This window comes from Rhinoraja longicauda, chromosome 16, assembly GCF_053455715.1.
Source record: "Rhinoraja longicauda isolate Sanriku21f chromosome 16, sRhiLon1.1, whole genome shotgun sequence".
Taxonomy (NCBI): domain Eukaryota; kingdom Metazoa; phylum Chordata; class Chondrichthyes; order Rajiformes; family Arhynchobatidae; genus Rhinoraja; species Rhinoraja longicauda.
Window position 1 is genome coordinate 17,983,401 of NC_135968.1, and position 15,464 is coordinate 17,998,864.

A 15,464-nucleotide genomic window follows, 5' to 3' on the forward strand; every position below is an offset into this window, starting at 1 on the left:
AACTTGAAAACACGTACCACCAGATTTAGAAATAGCTTCTTACCCGCTAATATCGGACTACTGATATGTCCCTTATAACGCCAGAGACCCGGGTCCAATCCTGACTACGGGTGCTGTCTGAACGGAATTTGTGCATTCTCCCTGTGACCATGTGGGTTTTCTCCAGGTGCTCTGGTTTCTTTTTAGATTTACAGACACAGCGCGGAAACAGGCCCTTCGGCCCACCGGGTCCGCGCCGCCCAGCGGTCCCCGCACATCAACACTATCCTACACACACTGGGGACAATTTTTACATTTTGCCAAGCCAATTAACCTACATACCTGCAAGTCTTTGGAGTGTGGGAGGAAACCGAAGATCTCGGAGAAAACCCACGCTCTCGGAGAAAACCCACGCTCTCGGAGAAAACCCACGCTCTCGGAGAAAACCCACGCAGGTCACGGGGAGAACGTACAAAGTCCGTACAGACGGCGCCCGTAGTCAGGATCGAACCTGAGTCTCCGGCGCTGCATTTGCTGTAAGGCAGCAACTCTACCGCTGCGCCACCGTGCCGCCCTCACACTCCCACACTCCAAAGACATACAGGTTTGTAGGTTAATTGGCTTCACTAACTTGACCCTAGTGTGCAGGATAGAATGGGTGATTGCTGGTTGCGAGGACTCGGTGGCCAAAGGGCCTGCTTCCATGCTGTATTTAAAGTTTAAAGTCTACCGAATGGTCCTCCCATAAGCTGGAGTAAGGTCCCCATCTTCCAACCTACCTCATAGCAGACCTTGCACTTTTCCTCCTTAATTGTAATGCTGCAATGCTGTAACACTATAATCTGCACTCTGTTATTTTTCTCTTTGCACTACCTGTTGCAGTTGTGGCTTGAATTGACTAGATAGCATCGCAAACAAAGCTATTCATTGTATCTCAGTAAACGTGACAATAATAAACCAATATCAACATAGGGCATGTTATAACAGATAATACTGAGTATATTTAGTTTAGTTTGGCGATATAGTGTAGAGACAGGCCCTTCAGCCCACCGGGTCCACGCCGACCTGCGATCACACGTACACTAGTTCTATCCTACAAACTAGGGACAACTTACAGAAGCCAATTAACCTACAAACCCGCACGTCTTTGGAATGTGGGAGGAAACTGGAACACCTGGAGAAAACCCATGTGATCACAGGGAGAATGTACAAACTCCACACAGACAGCGGGCGTAATCAGGATCGAAACCGGGTCTCTGGCGCCGTGAGGCAGCGGCTCTACCACTGCGCCACTGTGCTGCCCTTAGCATTGAGGGACAGAACGAGAGCGGGAATCACGGTCCCACCTCACGTCATCATCTGGCACACACCATACTCTATGCTGCCGTACATTGCCAGCATTCAGCAGAACATACAAGCAGGTGATGTTACTCACAGTCTGTGCAGAGTGGGGTTCTTCTGAAAGAGCAGCTCTGGCAAGATCTGCAGCTGGTTTCGATTCAGACGCCTGTACAGGGAGACAGAGAGAGAGACACACTCAGCTAAAAGCATCAGGGCGCAATTCTGCATCGTTACGGCCTTCTTCGCAAATCTGTCTACCCCAAGCACACTGACGCCGACTCCTGCTAGGGTCACGTGCACAGATAGCAAAGGCCCTTGTCCCTATCTGGAGTTATCTTGCTTGGTTATCCCCTGGCAATGTATTCTCTGTTCCATTGCAAGGTCATAGAACATAGAACATGGAACGATACAGCACGAGGAAAGGCCCTTTGGCCCACAATGTCCATGCTGAACATGACGCCAGGTTGAACTAATCTCCTCCGCCTGCATGTGATCCATATCCCTCCATTGCCTGTATATCCATGTGCCTATCCAAAAGCCTCAAATGCCACGATCGTATCTGCTCCACCACCACCACCGACAGTTAATGGCAGACACGCACCAGCATTGATAAACAGCGATGGTCATATAGCGTGGAAGCTAGGCCCTTCGGCCCAACTTGCCTACACCGACCAACATGCCCCATCTACACCAGTCGCAACTGCCTGCATTTGGCTCATATCCCTCTAAGCCTACCCTATCCATGTACCTGTCTAATTGTTTCTTTAAAACGTTGTGATTAGAACCTGCCTCAACCACCTCCTCCGGCAGCACGCTCCATACACCCACCACCCTCGGGGTCCTATTAAATCCCATTTAGAACTGAGATGAGGAAAAACTTTTTCAGTCAGAGAGTTGTGAATCTGTGGAATTCTCTGCCTCAGAAGGCAGTGGAGGCCAATTCTCTGAATGCATTCAAGAGAGAGCTGGATAGAGCTCTTAAGGATAGCGGAGTCAGGGGGTACGGGGAGAAGGCAGGAACGGGGTACTGATTGAGAATGATCAGCCATGATCACATTGAATGGCGGTGCTGGCTCGAAGGGCCGAATGGCCTCCTCCTGCACCTATTGTCTATTGTCTAAATCTTTCCCTCCTAATGATGTTGGGGTTCAAGTCCACGCATCCCTGAAAATGGCAACACAAGTAGACAGATTGGTAAAGAAGGCATGTCGTCTGCTTGCCTTCATAGGTCAAGGCATTGAGAGGGATCTTGGGGTCCAAGACCATAGCTCCCAGGAAGTGGCAGCACGAGTGGATAGAATGAATTATTAATAATAGACTTAATAATAGCAGCAATAGCTATTAATAACAGCATTACTAGCATTAATAGCTATTAATAATAGCAATAATAATAGCCATTAACACTAGCATTCCTGGCATTGCTAGCTATTGATAATAGCATCAGTCGCAATTAACATGAGCATGCTATCAATTAATTATGCCGCTATTAATCTTTTGAGTGTGTAATGCCGTGAAAATAAACCTTGCACTTACAATCGTTCCAACTCCTTCATGTCCTCAAAGACTCCACGCTCGATGGAACTGATATGATTTTCCATGAGTTGCCTATTGGGAGAGAGAAGCATGGAATATGCATGTCAGGGTCAACGTGATGTGGTCACTTACCCCAGGTGCAGCCATGCACAGTATATTGCCAGGCATGAGGCAAAAGGACTTCTGCCCTTAGGAGGGAACGACACTCAACTCCCCCTCCCACTCCCAGTCTGGCCTTTCTGTCATGGGTCTCCTCCAGTGCCATAGTGAGGCCCACCGGAAATTGGAGGAACAGCACCTCATATTTCGCCTGGGCAGCTTGCAGCCCAGTGTTATGAACATCGACTTCTCCAACTTTAGATAGTTCCTCTGTCCCTCTCTTCCCCTCCCCTACCCAGATCTCCCTCTATCTTCCTGTCTCCACCTATATCCTTCCTTTGTCCCACCTCCCTGACATCAGTCTGAAGAAGGGTCTGGACCCCAAACATCACCCATTCCTTCTCTCCTGAGATGCTGCCTGACCTGCTGAGTTACTCCAGCATTTTGTGAACGCACAACCCAAACCATCGCTTCACCTGCTGCTGAAATGAACAGAATGTTCTCATCCCAAAACTATTCTTAATGTATGGATCATAGAGTCATACAGCATGGAGACAGGCCCTTCGGCCCAACTTGTCCACACCGACCAAGCTGCCCCATCTACACAGGTCACTCCTTCTCCTGTCTGACCCATATCCCGAAACTTTTCCTGTCCATGTACCTGTCCATACAAAGCAACGATCCATATAAACGAGGCAATCACCCGATCCCAGGGCAGAGACAGCACGGGTTAGATACAGAGTGAAGCTCCCTCTACACTGTCCCATCACATGCTCCTGAGAACAATGCAAGTCGTTTCACACTTGTCCACTGCCCAACCAAAATTGGCTCGTCACAGCACAATGGCATGGTCACATGCTCTGTAGCCAAACTACGTGAGCCAAGGTTCAGAAGCGAAACCCTTCCATTTAACTACCCAATGGCACAATTCCTTCTTAGTACGTTAGGAAACAAGTAACGCTCCTGGGTTTACAGAGACGTTCTTTTAGATTGATTGAAAAATACAGCCTGGAAACTGGCCCTTTGGCCCACTGAGTCCACGCTGGTTGGCGCGGATTCAGTGGACAGAAGGGCATGTTTCCGCACAGTATCTCTAAAGTCTAGAGTCTAATGAACAGGCCCTTCGGCCCACAGTTTTTGTGCTGAACATGATGCCAAGAGCAACTCTTATCTGCCTGCATGTAATCCATATCCCTCCATTCCCTGCATGTCCGTGTCCCTATTCAAAAGTCACTTCATGTGTGTTGTTCGCATGTGCTTTCTCTTGACGCTGTGATACTCACAGGACCCGGACGTGTCTCAGTCCCGCAAAGTCACTTTTGCTAATCCGTGTGATATTATTCCCGTTGAGCTCCCTGTGAAAGGAAACAGATGAAGCCGCATGAACTTAACTCTCCCAATCCATTTCTGAATCATACAGAGATACATCACAGAAACAGGCCCTTCGGCCCAGCAGGTGCTTGCTGACCACCAACCACCCACTTATACTCGAGGGTGGCGCAGCTGCAGAGTTGCTGCCTCACAGCGCCAGAGACCCGGGTTCGATCCTGATTACGGGTGGTTGTCTGTACGGAGTTTGTACGTTCTCCCTTTGACCTGCGTGGTGCACTCCGGGATCTCTGGTTTCCTCTCACACTCCAAAGACGTACAGCTTTGTAGATTTATTGGCTTGGTATAATTGTAAATTGTCCCTTTGTCCCTAGTGTGTGTAAGATCGCGTCAGTGTACAGGATCGCTGATCGGCACGGATTCGATGGGCCGAAGGGCCTGATTCCATGCTGTATCTCTAAACTAAACTACACTCATTTTACATTAATCCCATTAAAAAAAAAATCCACACATTTTCCAACCTAGATTTTATCACAGAATCATTTAGACATACAACATGGAAACAAACCCAATTTGTCCATGCCGATCAAGATGCTTTAGGTAATAAAAAGTAACTCAAGGTGCTGGTTTATACCAGATAGAAATAAAGTGCCGGAGTAACTCAGCGGGTCAGGCAGCGGCTCAGCTGGTCTCGGGATACATGGACAGGTGATGTTTCGGGGCAGAACACTTCTTCACACTTTAGGTTGAGCTTTATTACTATCATGTGTCATGAGGTACAGTGAAAAGCTTTGTTTTGCATGCTATCCAAACCAGAGCAGCTAATACTATACATAAATACAATCAAGTCAAACTCAAGGACAATTGGTACCATGTTAGAGGAAAGACGTTGTCAAGTTGGAAAGGATACAGAGAAGATTTACAAGGATGTTGCCAGGACTCGAGGATCTGAGCTATAGGGAGAGGTTGAGCAGGCTAGGATTCTATTCCTTGGAGCGCAGGAGGATAAGGGGTGATCTTATAGAGGTGTATAAAATCATGAAAGGAATAGATAGGGTAGACGCACAGAGTCTTTTGCCCAGAGTAGGGGAATCAAGAACCAGTGGACATCGGCCAAGCACTGTTTGGATGGGGACCCTCATCTACACCAGTCCTACCTGCCCGCAGATATCCCATATCCCTCGAAATCTTTCCCATCCATGTACCTGTCCTATTGTCTTTTAAATGTTGTTTTATAGTGCCTGCCTCAACTACCTCCTCTGGCAGCTGGTTCCATACACCCACCATCCTCTGTTTGAAAAAAGTTAGCCTTCAGGTTCCTATTACATCTTTTCCCTTTCACTTTAAACGTATGTCCTCTGGTTTTTGATTCGGGTAAAAGACCCTGCACATTCACTCTATGTACTCCTTTCCCGATTTTATAACCCACTGTAAAATCACACGTCATCCACCAGCTCTCCAAGGAATAAAGTCCTCGACTGCCCACCCTATCTCCATAGCCCAGGCCCTCGAGTCCCTGCTGAAAAACGTGTGCATATTTTACACCTTACTGACACACTGGGGGCAATGCAAATCCCGCACGTCTTTGGAATGTGGGTGGAAACCATGTCCGTCTCTGGGGATGTTTTAAGGTAGGGATCTAATCCAGGGGTTCAGGGGGGTTTATATGTAGAATGACAGATCTCAGAGGGTGGGTGGGAAGGAACTGCAGATGCTGGTTTAAACCGAAGATAGACACAAAGTGCTGGAGTAACTCAGCGGGTCAGGCAGCATCTCTGGAGGGAAGGAATGGGTGACGTTTCGGGTCGAGACCCTTCTTCAGCAGTGAGTTCCTGGCCAGGATCTCGGTGTCTGGGACTGGTGGAGGGAGAGCTGTGATCTCTCGGTAGATGCTCCCGGGGCGCTGACCCGCCCGGGGTGTCCAGAGACTGTCCTCCCCTCTACTCCCTCCCTCCCCGTTTCCCTCCCTCATTCTCCTCCTCTCATTCCCCCCCCCCCCCCCCCCCCACCCCTCAAAGGTAATTCCAGCGGCCACTCTGGGACCTGAGCCGCATGTGCTAGCCCAACTTTGAACTACAAGAAACCCGAGCCTCGGACTTGTACCAAACCCTCCTCTCAACCCAACACCCTCCCGCCGCCTATCCGGCCGAGTCTAGCAACGTTACAACAGTCTCCTCCTCAATTAAAACATTGCCACCCTCAAAGCCTCGCCAGGCGAAATTAAATCCCCGTCCGAAATACACTCGCTGTTATCCTGCAAGATCCCACGGACGCCAGTTGGATGGTAACCCTGTTGCAACGATTGGCTGCCGATGTTTATAGCGTGGTATGTACCTTGGTTTAGTTTGAAGATACAGCGCGGAAACAGGCCATTCGGCCCACACAGTCAGCGCCGACCAGCGACCCCCGCACACGGACACTATCCTACACACACTCGGGACAATTTACTTTTCTTTTTTAACCGAAGCCAATTAACCTACAAACGTGTACAGCTTCGGAGTTTGGGAGGAAACCGGAGCACCCGGAGAGACCCCACGCGGTCACCTGGAGAACGTACAAACTCCGTACAGACAGCGCTCGGTAGTCAGGATCGAACACGGGTCTCTGGCGCTGTGAGGCAGTATGGGGTCTTGCTATGTAAAGTTGGCATCTCCGGGGCCAGTGTGGCGTTCCCCACTGCGCTGCGGGTCAGTCAGCATCTGTGAAGGGTCACACTTAGGGTCGGGACCCTTCCCCAGTCTTGGAGAAAGGTCGAAACCAAGAACTGCAGATGCTGCTTTATGCCAAAGATGTACACAAAGTGCCGGAGTAACTCAGCGGGCCGGGCAGCATCTGCGGGGGAAATGGGTATTGACCCTAAATGTCGTCCGTCCATTCCCTCCGCAGATGCTGCCTGACCATCTGAGTTACTCCAGCGCTTTTTTGGTAAACCAACATCTGCAGTTCCTTGCACCTCTCCTTTCCAGCGTTCTCCCCTCTGCTACAATTAGTCTGGAGAAGTGTCCCGACCCGAAACGTCTTCTGTCCGTTTCCCTCCACAGATGCTGCCTGACCCGCTGAGTTCCTCCAGCACTTTGTGTTTCTCTCAAGATTGCAGCATCTGCACTTCCTTGTGTCTCCCTCAACTACTCTTGACCATTGAGCGCTGGATGCTTGCAAAAGGTTTAGAAATGTGGGATTATTACTGTCTACAAATGGGCGCCACCCTCTCCATGCCCTTTCGCCCCCCTCACCCCCCCCCCCCCACCCCGCGTTCCCTCCTTCCAACCCACACCACAGTTATACAGCAAAGATACAGGCCCTTCGGCCCTACTAGTCCATGCCGATCAACATGCCCCATCTACACTAGTCCCACCTGCCTGCGTTTGGCCCATATCCCTCCAAACCATTCATATCCATGTACCTGTCGAAATATCTTTTAAATGTGTTATGAAAATCTGCCTCAACCACCTCCTCGTTGCATACACCCACCACCCTCTGTGTGAAAAGGTTGCCCCTCAGGTTCCCTTTAAATCTCCCCCTGCTCACCTTAAACCTATGTCCTCTGGTTGGTGAATCTCCTACTCTGGATAAAAAAGACTGAGCATTCACCCTATCTATTCCGCTCATGATTTTATAGACATTTTATATATCCCCGGTTCGGGGAAACAGAAATCAGAGGGCATAGGTTTAAGGTGAGAGGGGCAAGACTTAATAGGAACCCGAGGGGAACTTTCTCCACACAGAGGGCGGTGGGTGTATGGAACGAGCGGCCAGAGGAGGTAGTCGAGGCAGGAACTATCACAACATTTACAAGACACTTGGACAGGTACATGGACAGGACAGGCTTGGATGGACATGGACCAAGCGCAGGCAGGTGGGGACCATTGTAGATGGGAAATCTTGGTCAGCATGGATGAGTTGGGCCGAAGATGGGAAATCTTGGTCAGCATGGATGAGTTGGGCCGAAGGGAGTCTCGATGAACCGTGATTAGGTCCTTGATTAGTCCGGGTGTCAGGGGTTATAGGGGGGGGGGGGGGGGGGAGGGGGTTGAGAGGGAAAGATAGATCAGCCACGATTGAATGGGGGTGCAGACGTGACGGGCCGAATGGCCTCATTCTGCTCATATGAACTTATGAACCGCTGATGCTGGTTTACCAAAAACAACAACAACAAAAAGACACAAAGTGCTGGAGTAACTCGGCTGGTCGGGCAGCATCTCCGGAGAACATGGAATGGGAGATATTTCGGGTCGGGACCTTCCTTCTCCAAGGGGCCTGGTTCCCCGCTGTGTGTCTCTGTGTGTCTCTATAAGATGTCGTCGTCGTGTCTCCCTCCCTTCTCCTCCCTCCCCTCTCTCAGCCCCCGAGAGGTAAAGTGCGAGCCCGCCCTGCCTCTCCCGACAGCCCAGGTCCAGGGGGGAAAAGCGGCGGCTTGATACTCACAGTCTCTCCGCGTTCCTGGGGATGTTCTTGGGGATGGTTCTGAGTCCGAGCCCGTGACAGTCCACGGTGGTCCCCACGCAGTTACAGAGAGCGGGGCATGAACTTACACCGAGCCCGCAGGTTGCCAGCACCACCAAGATCCCAGTCCTGAACATGTCTGGCAGCAGCCGCCTGGGCTCCATGGCGATCGAGTGGCCGGGGGCTGGCGGAGGGACAGACAGGAGGAGGGACCCGGCGATCCTTCAGTCTCTCCCTCTCCTTCAGATCATGGTTTGGGGCAGCGCAATCTTCCCTCAGATCCTCGCACCGCGAATCCCCGCCGTTGGGGGTCACGCACAATGGAACCGCCGAGATACAGGTCTCCAACGACCACCTCGGCTGAATCAGGAGAATCCTCAATTGCCCCGCTCTCCGTTACAAACAAACAAACGCACGCACACACTCACACACTCACTCACTCACATGCACCAGGTTACAAGCTGCATCTGACGGCTCGTACAATAAAACAGCGCCTCTCACTCTCTCTCTCTCACACACACATAGCCATCAATCTGACCACATATAGCAGAATCCACCCCGCCCACCGAACACAACCTCCCCCCTCTCGCCGGCTCATCTAACACAAGGAAGCCGCCGCCAATCACACCCCCTCCACCCCACCCCACCCCTCCCTCCCTCCCTGCCCGCTCTAACAGCAGGTTGCAGGCAGAGAATACGCCGTGAACACAATCACTGCTGCAAGAGGCCGGTGTCTGTGTGTGCGCCACTCTGTGTGTATGTGCCTGTGTATCTGTGTGTATGCCTGTGTGTGTGTATGTGCCTGTGTGTGTGTGCCTCTGTGTGTGTGTGCCTGTGTATCTGTGTGTATGTGCCTGTGTGTGTGTGTGCCTCTGTGTGTGTGTGTGTGTCTGTGCATCTGTGTGTGTGTGTGCATCTGTGTGTGCCTCTGTGTGTGTGTGTATGTGCATCTGTGTGTGTGTATGTGTGTGTCTGTGTGTGTGCCTCTGTGTGTGTGTGTATGTGCATCTGTGTGTGTGTATGTGTGTGTCTGTGTGTGTGTGTGTGCATCTGTGCGTGTGTAACTGTGTACCTCTATGTGTGTGTGTGCTTATGTACCTCTATGTGTGCGTGTGCCTTTGTGTGTGTGTGTGCCTGTATGCGTGTGCTTGTGCGCCTCTGCGTGGGAATGTGTCTGCCTGTGTATATGTGTGCCTCTGTGTGTGTGTGGGTACCTCTGTGTATGTGTGTGTGTACCTCTGTGTGTGCGTGTGTGTACCTCTGTGTGTGTGTGTGTGTGTGTGTGTGCATATACCTCTGTGTGTGTGTGTGTGTGCATGTACCTCTGTGTGTGCGTGTGTACCTCTGTACCTATGTGTGTGTGTGTGTGCCCCTGTGTGTGTGTGTGTGTGTGTGTACATCTGTGTGTGTGAGATTTAACCTGCATTCAAGGGGAAGGGGAGGCTGTGTGCACGTGGATGAAAGGAAGAATTAGTCTTCAGAAGGTTTTTGTTTCAATCTCTCTCCATCATCTGTTGTGTTTCTTGATCATTTTTAAATCGAAACACACACAAACACGCAGACCTGCTCTTTGGGAAAGTCTAACACCATCCTTCTTGCTTCTGTTGCAACAGTAATCCATGCAGGAAATAATTCCCAAGATTGCAGCGCAGCTAATTACTGTTTATGATTTATTGTCACTGGGAGTGGAGGGTGTCCGTGGGGAGGGGTGGTGGGGGGAGAAGGTAGCTAGCTGGCAGCTCTCTTCCTCTCTGCAGTCTGTGTGTGTGTGCGTGTGTATCTGTATTTGTGTGTGCGTGTTTATGTGTCTGTGTGTGTGTATCTGTATTTGTGTGTGTGCGTGTTTATGTGTGTGTGTGTATCTGTATTTGTGTGTGTGCGTGTTTATGTGTCTGTGTGTATCTGTATTTGTGTGTGTGTGCGTGTCTGTGTGTGTGTATCTGTATTTGTGTGTGTGCGTGTTTACGTGTGTGTGTGTGTATCTGTATTTGTGTGTGTGCGTGTTTACGTGTGTGTGTGTGTGTATCTGTATCTGTATTTGTGTGTGTGTGCGTGTTTATGTGTGTGTGTGTATCTGTATTTGTGTGTGCGTGTTTATGTGTGTGTATCTGTATTTGTGTGTGTGCGTGTCTGTGTTTATGTGTGTGTGTGTGTGTATCTGTATTTGTGTGTGAGTGTGTTTATGTCTGTGTGTGTTTATGTCTGTGTGTGTATGTGTGTATGGTTTGTGTATGTGTGTAGTGTGTGTGAGAGCCCATGTGTGTGTGTGTTAACAATAGCGGGAACATTTATGTTGCAAAAAAAAACACAATTTCCCTCCTCTAAAGCCGATTACAATTATTTAATAATTTACCCCCCCCCCCCCCCCCTTGTTTAAAATCACGGGGCAGATCGATAGGGCGAATGCCCAGATGGGATAAACAATCAGAATAATTTCCCCAGGATGGGAAAATCGGATCAGGGAATAGCTTTTAAGGCGAGAGGGGCAAAGATTAAAGGCGATGTGCTGGGCAAGTATTTATGGTGGTGCCCTGGAACCTGCTGCAGGAGGTGGAGGCAGATACAACAGTGGGACTTTAAGATAGGCACATGGATATGCAGGGAATGGAGGGATATGGGATGTGTGCAGGCAGACAAGAGCTGGCCATGGCATCTTCGGCACAACGATGGGCCGAAGGGCCTGTTCTCGTGCTGTGCGGTTCAATTTGCTGTGTTCTGTGCTTTTTCCCCCCAGTGCAGGGGAATTAAGAATCAGAGGACATCGGTTTAAGGTGAAAGATTTAACAGGAACTTTGAGGGGCAACATTTCCGGTGGGTAGATGGATCGAGCTAATAGGAGGTAGTCGAGGGAGATACTATTATGGCATTGAAAAGTCAATTGCACAGGTATAGGGATAGGAAAAGTTTAGAGGGATATGGGCCAAATTGAACTAGCTTGGAGGAGGCAGCTCGGTCAGCATGGATGAGTTGGGCCGAAGAAACTGTTTCCATGCTGTATGATCATGACACCATGACCCTATGATTCTCTCCAAAGATGCTGCCTGACCCACTGAGTTGTTTGCAACATATTCCAGTTGATTAAAAGACGCAGCATGGAAACAGGACCTTCAGCCCACCGAGTCCATGCCGACCATCAATCACCCGTTCACACTAGTTCTATCTTATTCCACATACTCATCCGCTTCCTCCGCACGGCGTTTTACACAGGGGGCCAATTACCCGACAAACCCGCACGTCTTTGGGATGTGGGAGGAAACCAGAGCACCCGGAGGAAACCCACGCGGCCAATGGGAGAACGTGCAAGCTCCGTACAGACAGCACCCGAGGTCCAGATTGAAACCTGGTAATCCAGGTGCTGTGCTGTGAGGCAGCAGCTCTACCCGTTGCCCAACTGTGCCTTCACCTTGACTGATGGATTTTAAATTTTACAACTGCAGTTTTGCTTTTTGATTTGCAGAGTGGCTGCCGGAGCAGGTGAGAGAGACCAAGGATCCCCCTGGTCAGTAAACACCGGCCCACTTCCCCAAAGCGTGACCACCTTCTCCGAGCGTCGAGGCAGGTGCGTTGCTAAGCATGGGTGGAACATCACCAGTTGCAAGGAGGGCCACACAGTGGAGCAGCGGTAGAGTCGGTGCCTCACTGCGCCAGACACCCGCGTTCCATCCTGAACTCTGTACAGAATAGCCCCTAGTGTTAGTTGTTTACACAGAGGGTGGTGGGTGCCTGGCACTTCTTGTAGGGGGTGGGGGTGGGGGTGAAGGTAGATGCAAAAGTGTCGTCCATGAGATTTTTGGATAGGTGCATGGATATGTAGGGAAGGATATGGAAGATAGGAATTGGTCTTGGCATCATGTTCGGCACAGACATTGTGGGCCGAAGGGCCGGTCCCTGTGCTGTTCTATGTGCTAAATGTAGAGTTCCATGTGGCTGCACTGATCCTGAATGGAAACCTGCCACCTGGTGGTCATGTATTGAACTGAAGAACCATCTCGCATCTGGCTAATTCAAACCTCCAGTCACATCAGCTTTTGGTGGACAGATTGACCTCCAATGCTTTTTAAAAAATGTAAATTTATTCTAGAGCTAGAGATAGAAACATAGAAAATAGGTGCAGGAGTAGGCCATTCGGCCCTTCGAGCCTGCACCGCCATTCAATATGATCATGGCTGTTCATCCAACTCAGTAACCTGTACCTGCCTTCTCTCCACACCCCCTGATCCCTTTAGCCACAAGGGCCACATCTAACTCCCTCTTAAATATAGCCAATGAACTGGCCTCAACTACCTTCTGTGGCAGAGAATAGAGAACATGACACACTGGGAGTGGAATTACAAATTCCTTTTACTAAGAAGTTAAATGCCATTCTCAGGATTGTCGTCAAACACTATCAAACCTCTACAGGTATACAGTCGGGAGTGGACAGGCTGTTGCATCGTGGCCCGATTCAGCAACTCAAATGCCCAGGAACAAAGGAGATTATAGAGAGTGGTGAACACTGCCTGGTCCGTGATAGGGAGAACATGCAAGTTCCACACACACAGGCAGAGCCCAAGGTCAGAATGGAACCCGGGTCTCTGACGCTGAGGCAGCAGCTCTACCAGCTGTGCAACCCGCTGAGTTTCATCAGTACTTTGTGTTTTGCTCAAGATTCCAGCATATGCAGTTCCCTGTGTCTCAATGAAGGTTTATTCATGCACTTTTGTTGAAGCTTAGTTTAATTTATTTCACATGTACCCAGGGTACACTGAAAAGCTTGATTGTTGCCTACTGTCCTGTCAGCGGAAAGACTATACATGATTACAATCAAGCCGTCCACAGCGTACAGATGCTTTAAGAGGGCATCGAAAATACCGGTGCCCAAGAAGAGTAAGGCGACGTGCCTCAACGACTATCGATCAGTGGCACTAACGTCCGTGGTGATGAAGTGCTTTGAGAGGTTGGTTATGGTGCATATCAACTCCTACCTCAACAAGAACCTCGACCCATTACAGTTCGCTTACCGTCACAGCGAGGATGCAATCTCACTGGCTCTCCACACTGCACTGGACAACTTGGACAATAAAAACACTTATGTCAGGCTGTTGCCTATAGACTATAGCTCGGCGTTCAATACCATCACCCCCTCCAAGCTGGTTCCTGTTACGGGTACCCTGGGGGTATTTCCGGGATCGTTGGGCACCGCGGGGGATTGGATGCATCCTGGATAGGGATTGTAACATAGTTGTATAGTAGTTTCATTTGGTATATTTCTTTGTATTGTATTCTGGTGGTGAGTTCTGTTTTGTTTTATTGCATTGTAAATATTGTTTTCAAATAATTGGATACGTTTTTTGATAATTTTAAAAAAAAATTTTTTTTTTAAAGCTGGTTCCCAAGCTCACGGAACTACGTCTCTGAGCATCCCTCTGCAATTCGATCCTCGACTTCCTCATCCACAGACCAGTCTTCAAATTGGCAGAAACACTTCTTCCTCATTAACAATCAGTGTGGGAGCACCTCAAGGCTGCGTGCTCAGCCCCCTGCTCTACTCACTCTATACTCATGGCAGTGTACTCATGCGAACTCCCATCTTCAAGTTTGCCGACGACACCACCGTTGTTGGACGAATTACAGATGGGGATGAGTCAGAGTATAGAAGTGAGATCGACCGATTGACCAAATGGTGCCAGCACAACAGCCCGGCTCTCAATATCAGTAAAACCAATGAACTGATTGTGGACTTTGGAAGAGGAAAGATGAGGACCCACAATCCTGTTTATATCAACGGTGGCGATGGTGGAGAGAGTGAAAACTTCAAATTCCTGGGCATGCATATTTCTGAAGATCTTTCCTGGTCCCAGCACACTCATGCAATTATAAATAAAGCACATCAACGCCTCTACTTCCTGAGAAGATTACAGAGATTCGGTATGTCAGAGAGGATTCTCTTGAACTTCTACAGGTGTACAGTAGAGAGCATATTGACCGGTTGCATCATTGCCTGGTTTAGCAACTTGAACGTCCAAGAGCGGAAAAGACTGCAAAAGGTTGTGGACACTGCCCAGCCATCACCGGCTCTGACCTCCCCACCATCGAAGGGATTCATCGGAGTCACTGCCTCAAAAAGGCAGCCAGCATCATCAGACACCCACACCATCCAGGCCACACACTCATTTCACCCCTGCCATCGGGAAGAAGGTACAGGAGCCTGAAAACTGTAACATCCAGGTTCACGAACAGCTTCTTCCCTACAGCCATCAGGCTATTATACACTGCAACCTCAAATAAGCTCCGAACTACAATAGACTGTTATTATTGCACTACTACTGTTTATTTTGTAGTGTGTGTGTGTGTGTGTGTGTATACACATCTATATATGCACACACGTGTATATATATATAAAAATATACACACATCTATATACACACACACACACATATATATATATATATTACATATATAATATATATATATATACACACACATATGCTTGTGTGTATGTGTGTATATATATGTGTGTGTGTGTGTGTGTGTGTACTTGTGGGTATATACACTGAACTTTTTTTTCCTCTCGTTTATCATATTGTTCACATGTTCTGTTGTGCTGCAGCAAGCAAGAATTTCATTGTTCTATCTGGGTCACATGACCATAAAACACTCTTGACTCTGGATAAAGGGAATAATATTTAGTGCAAGATAAAGTCCTGTAAAGTCCGATTAAAGGTAGTCTGATAGTCTCCAATGAGGTAGATAGTAGCTCA

General features: G+C 49.1%; 1 protein-coding gene across 1 annotated transcript in view; it reads right to left on the reverse strand.

Annotated features, from left to right (window-relative positions):
- The window catches only part of LOC144600825 (slit homolog 1 protein-like), a 114,023-nt gene extending 104,748 nt beyond the window's left edge, over nucleotides 1–9,275 (reverse strand). The window contains exons 1-4 of the mRNA XM_078412716.1: nucleotides 8,707–9,275; nucleotides 4,236–4,307; nucleotides 2,854–2,925; nucleotides 1,415–1,486 (exon numbers count right to left, since the gene is read on the reverse strand). Of these exons, the coding sequence (XP_078268842.1) occupies nucleotides 1,415–1,486; nucleotides 2,854–2,925; nucleotides 4,236–4,307; nucleotides 8,707–8,888 (398 nt within the window). The 5' untranslated portion in view covers nucleotides 8,889–9,275. The remainder of the gene's footprint in view (nucleotides 1–1,414; nucleotides 1,487–2,853; nucleotides 2,926–4,235; nucleotides 4,308–8,706) is intronic.
- Nucleotides 9,276–15,464: the final 6,189 nt, after the last annotated feature.